This window comes from Hibiscus syriacus, unplaced genomic scaffold, assembly GCF_006381635.1.
Source record: "Hibiscus syriacus cultivar Baekdansim isolate YM2019G1 unplaced genomic scaffold, ASM638163v2 tig00110469_pilon, whole genome shotgun sequence".
NCBI lineage: Eukaryota > Viridiplantae > Streptophyta > Magnoliopsida > Malvales > Malvaceae > Hibiscus > Hibiscus syriacus.
The window spans coordinates 94,323-114,015 of NW_024062751.1; the positions used below are offsets into that span (position 1 = coordinate 94,323).

The 19,693-nt window shown below is 32.7% G+C and overlaps 1 protein-coding gene across 1 annotated transcript; it reads left to right on the plus strand.

Moving 5' to 3' along the window:
- The first annotated feature begins 5,064 nt into the window (after window positions 1–5,064).
- LOC120127598 (probable transcription factor KAN2) lies at window positions 5,065–9,376 on the plus strand. Its single transcript, XM_039145457.1, has 6 exons — window positions 5,065–6,006; window positions 6,112–6,188; window positions 6,843–6,888; window positions 7,297–7,468; window positions 8,352–8,409; window positions 8,871–9,376. Exons 1-6 carry the CDS (start codon window positions 5,343–5,345, stop codon window positions 8,991–8,993), a joined length of 1,140 nt encoding a protein of 379 aa, XP_039001388.1. The 5' UTR covers window positions 5,065–5,342; the 3' UTR covers window positions 8,994–9,376.
- Window positions 9,377–19,693: the final 10,317 nt, after the last annotated feature.

A 19,693-nucleotide genomic window follows, 5' to 3' on the forward strand; every position in this document is an offset into this window, starting at 1 on the left:
TTGATTTCAAAAATACGTCTATATTAAGTAAAATCAAAATTTAAAATCTTAAAAATTAATCCAAAACAATTAGATTTTATTGATAACTCAACGAATTAGGTAAAAGTAAAGTTATAATACTTGGATAGCTGAGTAATTAAAAAATAAATATTTTTAAACAAACGGTCTAAAAGTAATTACAAAATAAAATAAAACATTTAATTTAAACTCCTAAAATCATGAAAGATATAATTTAAACACATGAATTTGTCACACTAATTGTATTACGTGTATCAATGTAAAATATAATATTTTAAGCTAAAAAACGAAGAATATGAAGAAATGTTGGCACGTCTTATCACAAAACATTGGCATGTTTATTTTTACTTTATTATTAGAAATAATAAAAGCCAATAAAGAGAAAAGATAAATTGTACCAGTTGGCATTAAATTGGATTACTGTTCAATTAACTACTTTGGCATATTTGAGTGTTAAATTTATTTTAATTTATTAAAATTAGAATCAAATCGATAGAATATATAAGTAATAACGATTAATTGTGTAATTATACCAAATATTTTAACTGTCACATCAACTTTTCCGTTAAATATTAATGACAAGTGGTTTTATTAAATGCATTTAAATAGTACTTAAGTAACTTGATTGACAAAATTTCAAAAATGATGGTCAAAATAAAAAGGGACAACAGTTAGATAGTCACTGGTATAGTTTACCTTTTATTTTAAATAAGTTACCTTTAAATTTTCAACTAATTTATAATTATACGTTGAGTCCTTTAAAATTTTAACATTTTATAAATTAATTTTTCATGATCATCATTAGTAATGCTCATCACCGCTCGTCGAGCGTGGAAGATTCATCCTATATATATATTCACAAAATTATAAAAATAGGTACAATACATTCATATGAATTTTAAGACTCATTACTAATTTGAGGATGAACTTAAAAATCTATGTCGTGAACTTGATAAATTATATTAAAATTTAAGGAGAACAAAATTATAAGTTTTTAGAGAATGTGAATTTAAAAATCAATTGAAAATATAAAAATACGTAAAATATAAGAAAATTTAAATTTTTTAGGGTGAACCGATGAGCACCACTAACGATGAGCACTATTAATTTAATTTATAAAAAATTAAATTCTAAAGGACTCAACATATAATTATAAATAAGTTAAAAAATAAAGGTAAAATATTTAAAATAAAGGGTAAACTATACCAATGACCACCTAACTATTGCCCCTTTTCATTTTGACCATCATTTTTTAAATTTTGTCAATCAGGTCGCTCAACTATTTAAATGCATTCAATTAAGCCATTTTTCGTTAATATTTAACGGAGAAACTGATGTGGCAGTTAAAATATTTGATATAATTACACATTTGGTTAGTGTTACTTATATATTCTATCAATTTGTTCTTAATTTTAATTTATTAAAATTAAATATTATATAAAATTATTATATATATTTATAATTTTATTTTTATAAAAGTATTTTGATAATAAAGTATTGATTAAAGTATAAAAAAATTAAAGAATTGATTTTAGGATATAATTTACAAAAAGAACTGCAATAAAAATTCAAGTTTAATAAAATATAGGGTAAACTAGATATTTAGTCACCTAATTATTCTTGTGGTTTCGTTTTAGTCACCAAACTATTTGTTTTATTTTTCAAAATCATCACTAACATAACTTTTTTGTTTCATTTTGATCATCAGTCATTAAAAATTAACAGTGATGTTAACATGTCACCGTAAGGTAATGCCACATCATCAATGAAAAAATAAAAAAATGTCAAGTCAATAGTTCTATTAATTTTTAACAGTAGATGATCAAAATGAAATCAAAACCTAACATTAATGAAGATTTTGAAAAACAAATAATTAGATAACCTGATAAATACACCAGATTCCATAATACATTCTTCTTCGGACTAATGTTTCTACTCGAACCTATTAGAAGAACAAAGTCTCGAAGATTCAAAACATATATATTCGGTAAGCATAATGTGAATGAATCATTAAACAATTCTAATGTTGCTCCCTTTAATGTTTCAAATTCAATGTCGAATCTTTTTAAGAAAATGAGGATGATACATGCATCACAAGGCTCACATCAAAGGAAGAAGTAATAACTCTTCCAAATAATCCACTCGTCCAAGCCTTGGAAAAGAAGACCATAACAACAATAGACTTGAAACGACTTTTTGAATGGGATCCTGATCTTATTTGGTTAAAATGTCTTCTGGAGATACAACCGTCTGTCTCTTATCTTTCCAACGGTTCTTGAATGGTATCAATCTGATATCTGAAACTCAAGATACGTTCATTTTAGTGAAGGCAGCGCATGCAAAAATTCCGACACGAGATTAATATGCAATTTTGTAAATATTACGAATTTTCAATATTTATATTGATTATTTGTAATATAATTTAATATAGGATGATGCATTATCTTTTAGGATTATATTTATTATTTTATTAGGAATTAAGGTTGAGTTAAAACAATTATTTTTAGTTATTATTAGTTTATTAAGAATTATATTTAAGACATATTTAGTTTGTTATTATTTTATTCATTAGTTATTTGAGACCTTTAGAACTCAGCCCCTATATAAAGGAGGCTTCATTCAACTTTGTAAAATAAATTTCTTTGATTAATAATACAATAAGAGTTCGTTTTTACAAGTGTTGATTGTCTTGTGGCTTCAAAGCTTCTTCTCCTGGAGTTCTTTCAAGTTCTTGTGAGGAAGATTAATCTTCACACTCCAATTTTCCTTTTCATCGCGATTAGGAGGGTTGGTTAGAGTCATATTATCGTGTTTGTCTTTTCATTGCTACTAGGAGGGCTCGATAGGACATTATCCATCTATTTTTCACAAATTCATCCCAACCATCATCACCTTTGTCATCCACCTTTATAAGGGAGATCTTTTGATTTCTTGATTATCATACTTTATTTTTAAGTTCTTTATCTTTTTTTTTATATTATTCCAATATAATTTTTACCTTGTTTCCATCACCTAAAAGAAACCCTAAAGGATCATACTTGTTGTTGCCACCTTCCCATATTCATTCCCATTATTCTTCATTGAGTTAAGAGCTTCCTAGGTTTGATTCTTCAACAAGGGCAACGTTAATTAATCCGCCACCGCTTTCCTATCATAAACTAATAGAACCAAAGTGATTAAATACATAATTAATCTTTTTTTAGTTGATACACTTTCTCTACCTGTGATAAGAAAAAAAACTTTAAAATTCGTATTAATTTGGAGTAAGTACAATATGATATATGTTATAAGATAACTCTCAACCATTTGAATGCATCCCAAAATCCAGAAAATTAAATGATTTCTAATGATAACTTTTTTATTATTATATACTTCTTTCTTCATTATTATCATAATTCATTGTTTTGTGACGTATAATTTCTAATAATTTTATAAAGTACAAAATGGACATATTACATTAAAGTAAATATAAAAGTTGTTGTTGAATCAATATTTATATGCTGAAAGATATAGTACTTGAATTGATAACGGCAAAGATGGGGTTGGTGGATAAATAATACTCCATTTATATATCATTATTATATATGATAGAATAAAATCAATTATTTTTTATTTTAATTTATTAAATTTAGGACGAAATTAATAGAACATAAAAGTAACAATGATCAAATTTGTAATTATATCAGATACTTTAATTACCACATGAGCTTCTCCGTTAAATATTAACGGCAAGTGGCCTAATTAAATGTATTTAAATAGTTGAGTGACTTGATTGATAAAATTTCAAAAATGGTAGTCAAAATGAAAAGGGGAAATAGTTAGACAATCACTATTATATTTTATACTTTATTTTAAATAATTTACCTTTAAATTTTTAACTAAATTATAATTATACGGTAAGCCCTTTAGAATTTTAAATTTTTATAAATTAAATTAATGGTGATCATCGTTAGTGGTGCTCCTCTTTCTCGTTGAGCGTAGAATAATCATCCTATTTTGAAATACAGTAAATTTTTTATTAATAATACAACAAAAAATACCTTTAAATATTGTCTTATTTTAATTTAGAAGGTTTCTAAAAGGATACAATAGACTTTAAGTTATTCATAATTTAATAAAATTTGAGATTTAATACTTATATTTAGAAAATTTAAAAAAATAAGTTCTAATATTCATTTAAGATTTTATTCCAATTATAGTATTTTTCATGCAATTTTGTCAATTTAGTTTGTTTATTAATGCATGTCATATGTTTGTTAAAAATATATTAAACTCTGAAAAAAATGATGTAAGTTTAAATTTTGAAAATTATACATTATTATGGACATTCATGAATCATAAACATCAACAATAAAATGAATATGGAATGATATACAAATAAATAAAAAAATATTTTATAATAGTTCAATCATATAAATTAGATCTCAAATTTATAAAGATGCGAGGTTTTTCTTTTTTGGACAAGTTTCTCATATTATTATTCAAGAATCAATAGAACAACACTGCTACAAATCAATACAGTCAAAACATAGCCTCCCTAAGAGGTATGAATCCCCCAAGATATACAAAGATTCTGATTAACAACATCATCTTTAATGATCCTCTTAAGCACCTTTACCCTAACAACTCCTTTAATGTAATCCACCCTATTCTGTAAAGATGCGAAGTTGGATGATATAATTCGAAAAAAATAATTAAAATTCCGAATAGGTAAAAAAATTAAAAATGATTATTTTTTGAATTTGGGAATAAGCAAGTTGGTAGAAGAGGGGTTAGAAAGGTAAGTATGAATTATTGAGTTGATGGGCAAATTCAGAGGTTAAAGTATTATAGTAGTATAAAAGGAAGAAGGAAAAGATGGGGAAAAAAAAGAAAATAAAGGAGGAAAGGAGTAGCAGTGAAAAGGAATCAATCAAAGTTGTCTTTGCCCTTTTTCTCACCCTAATTAACCTTCTAACATCACATCCACCAAAGCAAAGAAAGATGAGAGAAATACTGGGGAGTAGGGCTGTATTATATTTTGTTTATTAATTATTCTGTAATGTATGTGTAGTATCCACCACCACCACCACCATCAAGTGTCATTTTCAAACAAACCCTTCACTTCATACTACTCATACCTTGTCATTTCTTCCCATCTCTCCCTCAAAACCCTTTGATCAATCACCAAATCTGAAGAAAACCCAGGAATTCTCCGCATCTCTTCTTCTTCACCAACATAAAACCTAATCCTTTCCTGGGAATATATAGTTGCTGCTAAGGTTTAAAGTTGGAATCACGAGCACTGTCAAGGGTTGGAGGAGGAAGAAGAAAGGGGAGTAAATATGGAGCTTTTCCCAGATTTGTCCTTGCAAATCAGCCCACCCAACAGCAAACCTACATCTACGTGTAGGACGACGACGGAGGAAGATATGGATTTGGGTTTCTGGAAGAGATCTCTTGACTCAAGGAACTCTATGTCTTCAATGGCGAAACCTGATAACTTTTTCGACCTATCTTTGTCTAATCCGAGGATTTCAGAGTCGAACTCCAACCATCTTCAGCTTCTTCAAAATGGAAACACCAATTGTAATGGTAATCTTTTTCATGGTTATCATCAAAACCATTTCCCTTACCATCATCACAAGCATCTGCAACATCCGGTACTGTATCAGCAGCGGCAACAGCAGCAGCAGCAGCTGCAAGGGCTGGGACAGGAGCTTGGTTTCTTGAGACCCATAAGGGGAATTCCCGTCTACCAAAACCCTCCTCCTCCTCCTTTCCCATTTGCTCAACAGCCTTTGGAGTCATGTCCTTCTTCTTTGGCTTGTAATAGCATTAACGCCAGCAGCACGAGCTTGAGCCCCTTTCAGTCACAAGGGTTGATGAGATCAAGGTTCATGTCGAGGTTTCCGACCAAACGAAGCATGAGAGCTCCAAGGATGAGGTGGACTACTACACTCCATGCTCGCTTTGTTCATGCTGTCGAGTTATTGGGTGGTCACGAAAGTATGTTCTTCCATTTATCTTCTTCTTCATCTTCTTTTCTTCCTCTACTTTTTCTTCCATTTGTTGATTGATTTTATTCTGTGATTCTTGTTGGGGATGCTTTAGGAGCTACACCCAAATCAGTTCTTGAGCTAATGGATGTCAAAGATCTAACCTTAGCACATGTTAAATCCCATCTACAGGTAAATAATCTCAGCTTTGCTACTTGTAGGCTTTCATCTGATCATTATCTTCAAATGTTTGCTTTTAAGTTATCTGCAACTTTGGGTTTCTCCATTTTTCCCCCCTTAATTTCTTCAAGCCAAGTTCCATTATTTATTTAAAATATACATTCTTTCTCTACACACTGAGAGGGAGAGAGAAAAGGAAATATAAACAAATTCAAGTACAACAGCACAATCATTTCACTATGATATCTTCCTCGCATAAATTCCTTCTAAGCACAGTTAAACCCTCCTTTTCGACATTTCTCGTCTTCAAAGAAGTTGCACAGAATCAAGATTTTCAATTTGAAGCCACAACTAATATGTATTTTTATATAAAATTATATAAAAAAGAAATTTAAGCCTTTGGCTGAAAACTATATATATATATATATATATATCATTTACTTTTTAACAGTTAGGACTTGCATGCACTGTGTAACACACAGAGAAACAGTTTATTATTGGTCTACTTTCTGGTTTTTTACTTTATTTAACCTTTATATATATAAGCTACGAAAAAAAGGATAAGAAAATGCTAATTTAACTTTTATTTAATTACGTTCAGCGGCTCTAATGCATAACTTGTTTACTCCTTAGCAAATTATTAATCATCTTTTTTTTTTCTTGCAGATGTATCGAACTGTGAAGACAACAGACAGAACAGCTGCAACTTCCGGTAAGATTGCAATGTTTCTTCATCTTGTTCGAATTTCCCTTTTTTTATAACCTATGAAACATTATCTACTCTGAAAACAACTAATTACCCCTTTTCTGCACATTTCTTCTCGAAATACATTTTTGTAATTGCACTTTGCTAGTTTTGAGAACCAAACAATTTTCATTATAGAGACCAGACCAGTTGATTGTAGTTTTTTTTTTTGGTCTGATTCAATGACCAAAACCATTTACACTTTGGCTTTTCATTTCCTGACACACATCCAAAGCTGTTCTAAATAGCCAGCAGCCTTTTGGAGTCCATTGTTCCCACTGGTCTCGAGAATAGTGCTGAAACTTCTCTCTTCTCGATTTTCATTAAACTTAAACATGGTGGGTTTAAAATAAAGTATTTTTTTAATTTAAACAGGACAATCAGATGAATTTGAGAACGGGTCGTCTGGGGATACTTCAGAAGATTTGATGATCGACATTCAGAACCCAAGGAGATCGGAGATATCAGTTCAGCAAGGAAGATCATCGTCATCATCAAATGCTCATCAAGACAAAGAATACCATGGTCTGTGGAGCAACTCATCAAGGTTAGTATTCCACTGTTTGGGTAGTCAGAAAATTTTCTCCTTTTTGTTTCCGTGAAAAATAAAAGTAAAAGGGCATACAAGGAACACGCAACAACTTGATAAACTTAAATGTAGTTCGAGTTTAGTTTTATCTTCTTGTTTGACAAGAACAGACAAACAGCTTATCTATTTTCCTTGGACCCTTTGTTTCTAGTTCATGAATACTAATCAAAACTAAAAGAACTCATTAATAGTCTCTCTTTCTCTCTCCCTCTACCTCCACAATCACATGCATGTAAATACAAAACATAGCTACAATGCATGCAAGAATGCAAGAAATCAAGAAAAAGAACCCATCTCTCTCTCTCTCTCTCTCTATATATATATATATATAATTTGAGTGCAACTACTACTACTACGAAATGTTGAATGGTGAGGGGTGGGTGAGGTAAAAAGGAAGAACACCCACTCCCTTATATATATAGATATTTCCAAGAAATGAGAATCCTTGAAAGACAAATCCATCTAAAAAACAAAGTAGATATCTCTTTCCTTTGGATTTTGTGGGCTCATAGGGGTCCTGCAAATGGAAAACTTAGTGTCAAAGCTAAACTCTGAAACGGCCACATTAGAGGAAATCTTGTTGGTATTAAAGCTGTGTTATATAAAATATGACCTTTGAACCTTCTTTGTTAAGGGTAATGGGCAATCACATGGGGGTGATGGGTTCTCACTTTTCACTTTTACTTTCAATCACCATAAAAATACAACGTAAAAAGTATGCTGCTACTATTAACATAAAAGATAGCTTTCTTTTCTCAGTTTTCTGCATGTTACTCATAGGCAATATTCTCTCACTGTGCAATTGGTGTTAAAATTTTTCTCTTTTTCGTTTTCCCTACAGGGAAGCTTGGCTGCATGGGAAACCCAAGGATTCTGCTGGGAACGTACCCTCTCTCCAGGTACTAATTTCAAACCCCTTCTTTTATTATATATGTATATATCAACGAACCAGATAACCTTTTTTTGCTCAACCTTTCTTCATTGAGCCATGCACAATTTCAACGGGTTATTATGGAGTTTTCAAACTCCATTATTGATGATTTACAAACTCAAGTACGTGGGGTATTCAGTCATTTTTGCAGAAAAGAAAAAGTGGGGAAAAAGATGCTTTAATGGTGTCTAAAAAGCACTTTAAAGAATCCTTCATGCATCATCGATCTCACTGCACTTGTATTATATCTCAAAACAAAACAAACACCTTACCTATCATCTTTCATAACGAAGCATTCATCCGCGCACGGGACTTACGCAGATTATGTTAAAATTGAAGAACTTTTAAAATTTTGGGGGCATACTCCATAGCTCTAATTCTCTAAAGGCTTCTTTTTCTCATATTTATTGCTTTGCTTTAATGTTGCAGAAGGATATAGATCCAAAGTGCTTAAGCCATGAGAGACTATCAGATGTAAGCTCATCAAGCCTATCAGGGACAAGCCCCAAGAGGCCTAATTTGGAGTTCACCTTGGGGGTACTGCCACACTGATATAAAAAAATGTTGAAGGAAAATGGATTTATATATAAAAAGAAATTATTTTTTATATCTCTGTGTGTGTACACTGCTACTCATTTTGAAATGATTATATATCTCTGAAGAGGGAAGTGAAGTCAGCAGCGAAAGAAGAAGACAAGAACATGACTGAAAGCAGCAAAAAAAGAACCCTAAGCCCCAAAAGAAAGAAAGCCTCTGAGCCTGAGAGATTCAAATCAACAGATTATGTTAGTAAGTAAATATGATCAGTCAATCTAATTGATTCTGCAGCTTGAGACAGAGTGAGTGACCATTTTAACTATCTTTTGAAGTATGAAGTGATCCCTTGGTAATTGTAATGGACCACTTTACATTCTACAAATATATATATTTTTTAGTCTGTTTATCACTCCATAATTCCTAGGCATTGTCACGTGCTGTATACTTTGGGGGTTAAAGGAAAAGCAGCTTTGAAGAATATATAAGCTATGAATTTTTTTATCTATATAAAGGTATAATTATTACAACAATATATAAGTCTTTATGTACAGAAAGATTCCTACCAAAATCATTTGTTTTCTAGTCAGATGTTTCCTTCCATAAGCGCAAAATTTCATGCCTTTGGCTTGCACATATATATATTATTAGCTAGGAGGCTTGTGTAATTTTCACTTTGCATGGCTCTTGTTTCTGATGTTTGCTAGCTTTATCAAGTTATGATTACAGAGGTAGCAGGTGACTGGGTCCGAGCATTTGTTGTGTGGTCACAATCGTGGATCAAGGACCCCCAAATTCGAAACATCGCGAAAATACTAAAATACCCTAATATCTCCTCATTGAGCTGATTTTGTGGTGATGAATTAAGGGTTTTCCTTCTCTCTTCGGAGAAAGAAAACAAAAAATGAGACGCCCCCACATCGATTGGTCCACAAAATGGATGCTACTAATCTTCAATCTCCTCCAAGATTTGGCAATCCATGAAACTTGGTAATGCCTTATTCAATCACATGAAAAAGCATGGTGGAAAATTTATGAAGCAAAACTATCAGCGTAACATTTTTCGGGTTAAGTGGGGGGTAAAACTTAGTAGCGAATACAGAAATACTTTTTAGGATGAGACGTAGCGAGTAAAGTAATTGTCATAAGAAAAATCGAATTTAAAGGTGAGCATTTGCCCACTTTCACGCCTCAGTGGATCTGTCAATGGTAAAACTTTGAGGTTAAGTAGGGTTATTATAATTTCTTAGCAAATGCATCAGCCTTTTGTGAGATATTCCATTATAGTATTGTATAACTTTTTTTTTCTCCATTAGAAGGCAAAAGGAAGAAGGGGTTGATGAATGGAACCCCGGTGGGAAATGGGATTGGTTTTTGTAGGTTAGTTGAAGACTTTAAGCTTTAGCACATAGGGGTGAAGATAAAGTGATTAGATGAAAAGCAAAGAAAAACAAAAGGGTGGGAGCGTTGGTGTTAAAACCCATGAGAATAAAAGAAGGAATAACTTTTCCTTTATTTTTCTCACCTTTTATTTGCTTTGCTGAGGTCTTACACAAAGCGAGGTTTGGCTTAAAGCTTGCAGGCCCCATCGACACACGTACGAGGCACGATTGTTATTGGGAATTGAAACAAGTGGTCGACGTATATCATGTGTTCATTTGTATAGAGATTTACATGTACATCTTTCGTAGAGAAGATTTATAAGAAATACAAAAATATTTTATAAAAAAGAAATATCATGTGAGAAAGATAGTAATGGAGTAGACAGATTAACAAATCAAAATTAAAAATGAGACGGAGTAGGGAGAAAGAGATATAATGGGTCTTAGCTTTAACCAGACAACCCATAAGAATCAAATAAAGCAAGGGCCAAAAATTCAAAGGCGAACCAAAAAGCTACTAGGAATTTAAACAATTTTCAACCGTGCAACCTATAAAACATCGTTCCATACATTTTCTTTTAGCAGCAAATATTTAAAGCGGAATGTCCCCCCACACGCTCACTCAATCACTTTACCTCTCTTGTACGCTTCAATTCATAACCTTATGAGTAATCAATTAGGAATTTTGAGTCTAAATAATCGCCTCTACAAGATGCGTATGTGTTCTCAATAAGGTAAAAAAAATTATAAACAAATACTATAATGTAAGTATCTTAATATTATTAAAGAAAAACATGATCTCCATATTATAATAATAATAATAACTAAACAAACACGAATACAACCTTATTTGTTCAACTCGAATCATTTACATCCCTACAAAAATATCTACCTACAGGATGGAACGAAGAGGGTGCATAAAATTTAAAATCTTATATTTTATATTTTGTATATGTATCTTCGATTAAAAATCTATTTTCATCCCCTGAAAATTTATAAGTTTAAGTTCGTCTCCTAGAATTTTAAAAATTTAAGTTCGCTCTCTAATATAAAATCACACGTATATCCCTGTCTACCTAATCATTACTAGTAATTTGTTAGTTAAAATTCATAATCAAACTTGAAGATGTTTTTAGGAAGGAACCGTTCTTACCAACCCTAACTAAAGTACTTGTTGGTAAATAATGATTTGATTTTGATCAAAGTAGAAAAACAAAAGCAAAAAAAAAAAAAGTTTGTTTCTTTTTGCATGGAGGTCATTCCAATACCTGCGTAGTAGCATGGAATTTAGCTTTAACTTTTGCTTTTTGCATGGACAAGTGAATATTTCATTTCGTGGGGGGGAAATTATTTTATTTAAAATAAGAAATTTGTCGGTCTTTCTTTCTCAAAGTCACAAGGGACAATATATAAACCAGAGAAGTGGACCCCGGTGATCACTCACCGGAGGCGCGTGGGGTGTGGTGGATGGCGCGTGAAGGGGTCCTTAAAACATTTAGAAATGGACAGGACAGAGTGAACCGAAGGAAGAGCCGGCTGTCTTCATTAGGAACATGATGATTGTGATGCTGCCACGTCGCCATATTTATGGACTCTCCTCTCTGCATGGTAGCTTTTTAGCAATTATTGCCTTCATCATTGCGCCTCTATCCCTTCACCCTCTTTTCTTTTCTTTTAAATCTTAGGTACACTACCTATTTCATCACCCTCCTATTACTTTGCTTCTTTTTCAAACCCAATGAACATAGCTGTCTATCTTATTTTCATATGTCCAACTAAAAAACAAAATGTACTTTACATCCGATTTAGCAAACAAACCACTTTGTTGATTTGAGGTCATTAATATGATTAAAGTCCAATCAAATTTATTTAGACATGTCATTAATTCGTCACGCTGTTTTAAATTGAAGCAAATTTTTAAAAAGGCCCAAACACTGTTTTAGAACAATCATCTCTCTGTTGTAAAATCTCTCTGTTTAGCTGCTTCCATTTGTAAATCATTCGTATAATTTTAATCATGTTCGTTTATTAAGGTAAATAAATGAGTATGAACAGTTTTGTTATTTTTATTTATTAAACGAATGAACACATGCAAATATGTATTTAGTTCGTTTATGTTCATGACCAATCTCGTTTGTTGGCTCGTTTATAAGATCGTTTGTTGGCTTTTTTACTCCACTCTCCTTTTCCTCGAGACCTCTAGGGATAACAATCATCTCTTTGAATATTGATGAAGGTAGAGACTAAATTGAACACATGATACTTTGGAGTTCAAACTTTAAAGTCTAAGGAGCTTGAGACTAGTAGTGTAATTACACCATTTAGTTGATTTTGTTTTATTTAATTTTTTTGTTTGTTTATTTAGTTAAACATTTATGAAAATATAACCAAGCGTGTCCGCAAACGTTAAATGAATATGTTGGCGAACTATAAATAAATATATTTATTTATGGTAAACAAATTGAACACGAACACTTTAAAAAATAAACAAACAAACACAAATTAAACATAAACACTTTAAATAAAATACGAACACAAACTATTTTGTTAAAACTCGATTATTTACACACTCCTAAGAGATTAGCAAAGTAATAAAAGTGTCAAATTGAGCAAAGGCATTCACCAAATATTTTGGGCTACTAATGCATATAGGACAGCAGATAAGCATTACCCAATTCCCTAAACAAAGAGTAGTGTACGTATCCATTCACTCACCCATATTAAAGAGAGGGTATGGGACATTTCATAAACCTAGATTAGCCCGTTGTCACTTCATTATTAAATAAAAAAGAAAAGGATGTATCAAAATCGGACTGCTTATTTAGTAGGGATTGTACAAAAGGAGAGAAGTAAGCAAATAAAGGAGTGCAGCAGTGGGAACAAGTAAACAACAATAGACGGAGACTGAGGCTAAACGTCTTGAGCTACTCAAACTCCATCAGTAATATGGGGAAGAGAGGCCGTACTGTGGACCCTTTTTAATTTTGGTATTTAGGGTCAGAGACTGAGTCAGACTCAGTCATCAGTGAATTCATTCATTCATACATCAAAGCCTGCAACTCTCTGCGCACAGCACTTGATACTGTGCACATACATATTCAGAAAAAACAGTCTACAGAATGTCAAAATAATAATTTTATCATCATTACACTATCATTCATTTCTTCTTTATTTTTTGTTTACACGTGTCAACATCAGGTTGGGTTGATGGAGACCACTGGAGAGGCCGCCAGCCATCGGATTCATTAGAGGGGGAAAGTGACCCTTCCCGGCCATATTTTGACGTTCCTTGTTTTCATCTCTCTGCTGCTGCTGCTCTGAGAGAAAATAAATAAGGAAGTTTTTTTTTTTTGATAAATGAAAAGTCTGTGCAGTGATCGAGTAGATCGAGAACTTCTTTGCATGAAAACGTGGGAGGGAGCGCCCATTGTTAAGTCACACTGTCCAACAGAATGCATGGTATATTCATGCAATTTAACTTCTTTCCTTGCGTTTTGTAACAGTTGCTATTTACAACTAATTCATTATTATTCCTACCCACCTTCATCCTTTCTCTCTTTTCATAACTATTATCAACTCAAAAGAAGCTATTATCAACTACACCCACATATACGAGTAGATCCACCTATACAGTGTAAAATCTTTAGTTTTACACTATTTTATGATTGTCTAATAAGTTGAAATGGTCGATCGAGATTATCTGATTATTTTTTTCTATGCAATGGTCTTAAAATGCGTAAACGAAACATATGTTTCTCCCTTTCTCTATGTATATTAAATGAATAGTTTGGTTTAACTTTTCAGTCATTAATTAGGAAGACCTAAATGTATATTTCTTTTTAAAACCCAGCAAAGGAGGTGTTTTGTTATGCCTGCTATCAATCTACTTCTTTATCTGTGAAAATCTCTTTCAATTTGTCAAAAGCCTAATACTACACATCTATATCTATACTTATCATTAAAGGCCGAGTTTGGTCCCACGGTTCCTCTTTTAAATCAGTACGTATTTCATCTTTTTCATACATTTATACAATTTTAAATAAAAACTAAAATTAATTAGTACAAAATTATTGACTTTTTTTTGTAACCCACATTATACATAGGGAAAAAAAGCTGATATACTATTTTTATACTGTTAGGTACGATGCGAAAGCATATAGGTCCACCAACAACTCTATGTGCTGGAATTTTAAAAAAAATGAAGCATTAAATAATCTTGACTTTTTCTTTGGATGACAGCAAAGACGTAGCTTTATGTTGTTTCTCCAACCCTACCCAAAGAAATTAAAATGGCTGTATATTATCTTTGCTTTTTTATTCCACAGAGACTCAGGCGCCAGTCTTTGCGTTTTGGTGAAACCCTATTCTTTTGAGTGTTGTATGCCCATTTCTACTCATTAATTCAAGCTAAAAGCTTTAGCTTTTCCATCAATGGTATAATTTGACCCCAAAAAAAACTTGGGATTTATTTTACGTGTGTAATTCAGATTATTGTATATCTGTTGATAGGTGGCCTCTCAATCTCTTGAACATTATTATATTATCGTTTTTAGCTCATTCACTCTTTATTTAATTTCCCATTTAAGTACGAACCAACTTATCTTAGGGGTTAAAAGAATCGTTGTTGTTTCTAGAAGTCAGGATTCGAACATCAGCGGCTACAGTAGAGTGATTGAATGTTCATTATCAAATGGTTGAGAGCATTTAGAACTGATACTACTTTGTAATTACCTTAGCTTAATATCAAAGTGTTTTTAATAGTTAGATCGAATGAATTGGGGGCAGTTATGATCCCTGAAATGCTAATCCGAGTTTAAATTCTCGTAACAAGACGACGGAGAATAAGGCGAGAATCTCGCGAGAACTAGCGGCATAATTCTTCCTCTTCTTCGTTGTAGAACAAAACAGAAGGCATATGGTAATAATAAAACAACATCGATGGATATAGGCGATAAATTAAATATTGGTAATTGTTTTTTTTATTGGTTCACACGTGTCACTAACGTGGGCCCACAAGGCACAAGCGAAGGGGACACGGTCAAAGAAATAGCGTCGCTGTCAGGACCAATAGGAAGGGGGTGCGAGAATTAAGGCAAAAGAAATCATTTTGTAATCTATTACTTTATGATTGATGCCTCGCTGACAGCGCTGTCAGCGTAGCAGCAGCTGCACCAAAGTAAAAAGCAATTAATTAATTAAAGGTGGCACAGTGAAAAGTTACGTCGTTTCGTTGGAGTAATATTGTAAGAACGGGCAACACGGGCAGTGTGATGGCGACCATACGGGCCTTTGCCCTTCTCAAGCGCAGTCCTGTCTTTATCTGCCCGGCACTTAATATGGGCTCTAATGTACAAATATAGAATAATTACAAATCTACAACCTATCTTTCTTGCCATCTAAAACCTTCCTTTGTACCCACGTCCAGACGCATCAAGTTCTTTTTTTTTATGAATAATCTCACATGATTACAATATATGATTTGTTTAAATTTTTTCTTAAATGTTCATAACACACATATAATTTGCGGATGCAATAGTTGTTCGAGTCAAGAACCTTGAGAAAGAACAATAGTCATTTTTATCACTGAGATCGCTCAAAGCACTAGTTGCATGGAGTTGGATGTCTTTTAACATGGTGTTTTGGTCATTCTTGAACAGATATAGATACATGCAAACAAGATCTTAAACACACATAAACAAAACAAACCTTTCTTGTAATGGGGACCAATATTAGTTATGTGCATTAAACTCTTAATTAAGGCTTTGATTTGTTCTTTAACTCGTTCTGCATGTATCTTCCCAAACTTCTTTGAGTATACAATTATATATCTGACACCAAAAGAATATTCCAAAGGGAAAAGGTGTATATGTACACACATAGGCCAAAGTCAAAAGGCATACAGAAAAAAACAGTATTAAGTTGTATTATTGTGGAAGTGCATTAATGATATGTTCATATATGCCATCTTTTAACAGTATTTTCTTTGATGAGATACCCAAACTTTTAATACAGAGAAATAAAAGTAAAGTTGGGAATTTTAATGGGGATTGGATGAAGGGATGATAATTAAATTAGATGTGTTGTCAAAAGATATGGGGTATGCTTTAATTGAGAAGCTAAGGGTATGGGGTAGATGTAAGGAGCATTCAAAGCAAGGTGACGTGACACATAAATTCCATATTCATTGTAGTATGATAATGTTTGCCATCCATATCATGCATGTGAAGGAATGGTAATTGATATTTGCATATGTACATTGCACTTTACTCTAAACCATCATGTGTATTGGCCACATTATAACGGTCTTTAAGATCATAGTGACATTATAATCACATCTGTAATTTAGAAATAGAAATATAGTGATTTTTTGAAAAAGGATTATGATATAACATTGGTAATAATCACAATCGTATCTGCAATATAAACACCACAACTGTAATTTAGTAGTATGATCAGAAGTATATATCTGGAAGTACATGTAAGATTTTCTTATCCAAAAACAAAATTTGAAGTTACACGAACCAAGCGATTTCAATGTTAAAAGAATGTTTTTATCCCTTGAGGTCTTGAGTTTGAGCACGCCGTCATCAAGAGTGTATGAACATTCACTATTAAATAATTAAAAGTCTTTTAAACAAATACTACATTTTGTTCATTCCAGACTAATAAAAAAAATCAAAGTTTCGAGCTGCAACTTTGATAAGAAACTACCCAATTGAAGTATTGAAACAAGTTATGCATTGGCCTGGCCTCAAAGACTTAAAGTCCATAATCATTCATACTTGTTTGTAGTAGGCCTAGCCGACTTCAATCTGTTGGATTTAGCCCAGTAGTGAAGATGGAGGAGTGTCTGAATTCTTATCATTTCTGCTGCCTTTTGTTACACAGAGGTGCAGGTGAAGTAAGCGATGGCTGGTGCAATTGCGAGCGCCGGTGCCGTGCTCTGTTTGTCATTGCAGAAGCCGTTCAAAACCCTTTCTTTCTGTACAAAAACAGACACTTTTCACTTCTCGAAACCCAAAGTTTCTGCCCTTCGATGGAACTCTATGCGAGTGAGACCCGTCATCATTCCCTGCAATTTTTTCTCCAACACAACCCATTATGAGGTAATTATACCTGCCAATTAGTTTAATTAATCTCGAATCTAAATGAATCACACTAGTATATACATGCAATTTGGGTCACTAGAAAAGCAGATTCTTTTGTCGAATTCATGAATTTGAGAATGTTTTTCCTTTGATTTTCTATCATTTTTCCATGGAACATGTTACACTTCTCTGATGGGTCTTCTGAAGTGGAATTAAGGTTGCAACTTGGTGGTCAAGATGATGTAAGTGCCAAAGATATACTTGTGGATGCTGATGGTACTTCTCTAACTGTTAAGTACGGCAAGCCGGGTCCTTCACCACACTTACAGATACTAATAGTCTGTTTGAGAAAATAAAGCCCGCTGAAACAATATGGTTAGTGGCACTGAGTACTGAATGGACTTTATTAGTTATAAGATCCCTGCACATTTAGATTTAATGTCTTGTCTTAAACAGGTATATAGATGATGATCAATTTGTTATTAAGCTTGAAGAAGCAGGATCTGGATCTGAAATGACCGGATATTAAGGAATCATGTGTCATTGTCAGCTGGTTCTATGCAACTCCTTAAAGGAACATCCGTCTACGTTGTTGGGGATTCCATTGAAATTAACCAAAAAGTGGCCCGAGAACTCGTCATTGCTCTTGGGTATTTGGTCCGCGTTCCTCCTGTCCTGTTACATATCTGTTGCATCTTCTTTAAAGTGGACTTTCTCATTTCATGTGTTGTTAAAGTGAACCTTAATCATTTTCTTGCAAGTCATCCTAATTTCAGCCGATCAGAAGGAAAACAGTCCTTAAGTTCATGAAATCATTAAAAGCAACAACAACAGTGTTATTGATACATTTACTGTATCTTGATTTGCTTATATATATGATTACAAACCAACATTTATTTCCTGTGATTTCAGGTACACACCACTTGTTATTGTAGAAATCAGAGTAATTCTTTGTAATTTCTTATTCTTTTTAATATGACAGATTATATATTTATATACAAAATATCTCTCTAAAATAGGAAACTCTAAGAAAATAAAAATAATAATCATAAGATATGATCCCTTACAATAAGGGATTGTAGAAATCTATTTACAAAATCATATATCTATAGGAATGGTAACAAATCATCTCTATAATTCCTACACTCCCCGTCAAGCTGGAGAATATACATTGTATAATCCCAGCTTGAATAGGAATTTATTGAAAACAGGCTTAGGCAAAGCCTTAGTAAGAATGTCTGCAACTTGTTCTTCTGAAGGAATGTATGAAAGTGTGGCTGTCTTTTTGTTAACTTGATCAACAATAAAATGCCTATCAATCTCAACATGCTTTGTCCGATCATGTTAAACTGGGTTCTTGGCAATTTGAATAGCAGATTGATTATCACACAAAACTTCAAAGTGATCCTCTTGATTAGTGACAAGTTCTTTCAGTAGTTTAAGTAGCCAAATTCCTTCGCTTATTCCCAATGCTAGTGCTCTAAATTCAGCTTCAACACTACTTCTTGAAACAACAGATTGTTTCTTACTTCTCCAAGTTGTAAGGTTTCCCCAAACAAAGGTGCAGTAGCTACTAGTGGATCTCCTTTCAGTAAGGTATCCGGCCCAACTAGAATCTGTAAAGATCTTAACAGTTATGTCTTGTATCTTCTTAAACATTAAACCGTGTCCTGGAGTTTTCTTCAAGTACTTGAGAATTCTATTTGTTGCTGCCATATGCTCTTCAGTAGGATTAGTCATGTGTTGACTTATCACATTTACAGGAAATGCTATATCTGGCCTTGTCAAGGATAAATAAATTAGTTTCCCAACTAATCTTTGAAATTTCTCTTTGTCTACCAAGGACCCATTTTCTTTGTTAAATTTCAAGCTTGCCTCCATTAGTGTATCAATCGTCTTACAACCAAGAAAATCAGTTTCTTTGAGTAAATCAAGTACATATTTTCTTTGGTTGATCACAAGTCCTTCTTTTGACCTTGCCACCTCCATTCCTAGGAAATACCTTAGTCTTCCCAAGTCCTTGGTTTTAAATTTCTTATTTAACAACTTCTTCAAATTGCAAATCTCTTCTTCATCATCTCCAGTAAGAATTATGTCGTCCACGTACACAATAAGGATAACTTTCTTATTTGTAGAAGTTACCTTGATGAAAAGAGTGTGATCGGCGAGGGATTGCTTGTAGCCATTTTTTAGGATGACTTTAGCGAACCTCTCGAACCAAGCTCTGGGTGATTGTTTTAACCCGTAT

Excerpts from the sequence above, each read along its gene's own strand:
- LOC120127598 (XM_039145457.1), top strand. The coding sequence starts at position 5,343 with ATGGAGCTTTTCCCAGATTTGTCCTTGCAAATCAGCCCACCCAACAGC. Across the intron at positions 6,189-6,842 it reads ATGTTAAATCCCATCTACAG|ATGTATCGAACTGTGAAGAC; the intron begins GTAAATAATCTC and ends TTTTTCTTGCAG. Across the intron at positions 7,469-8,351 it reads CTGTGGAGCAACTCATCAAG|GGAAGCTTGGCTGCATGGGA; the intron begins GTTAGTATTCCA and ends TTTTCCCTACAG.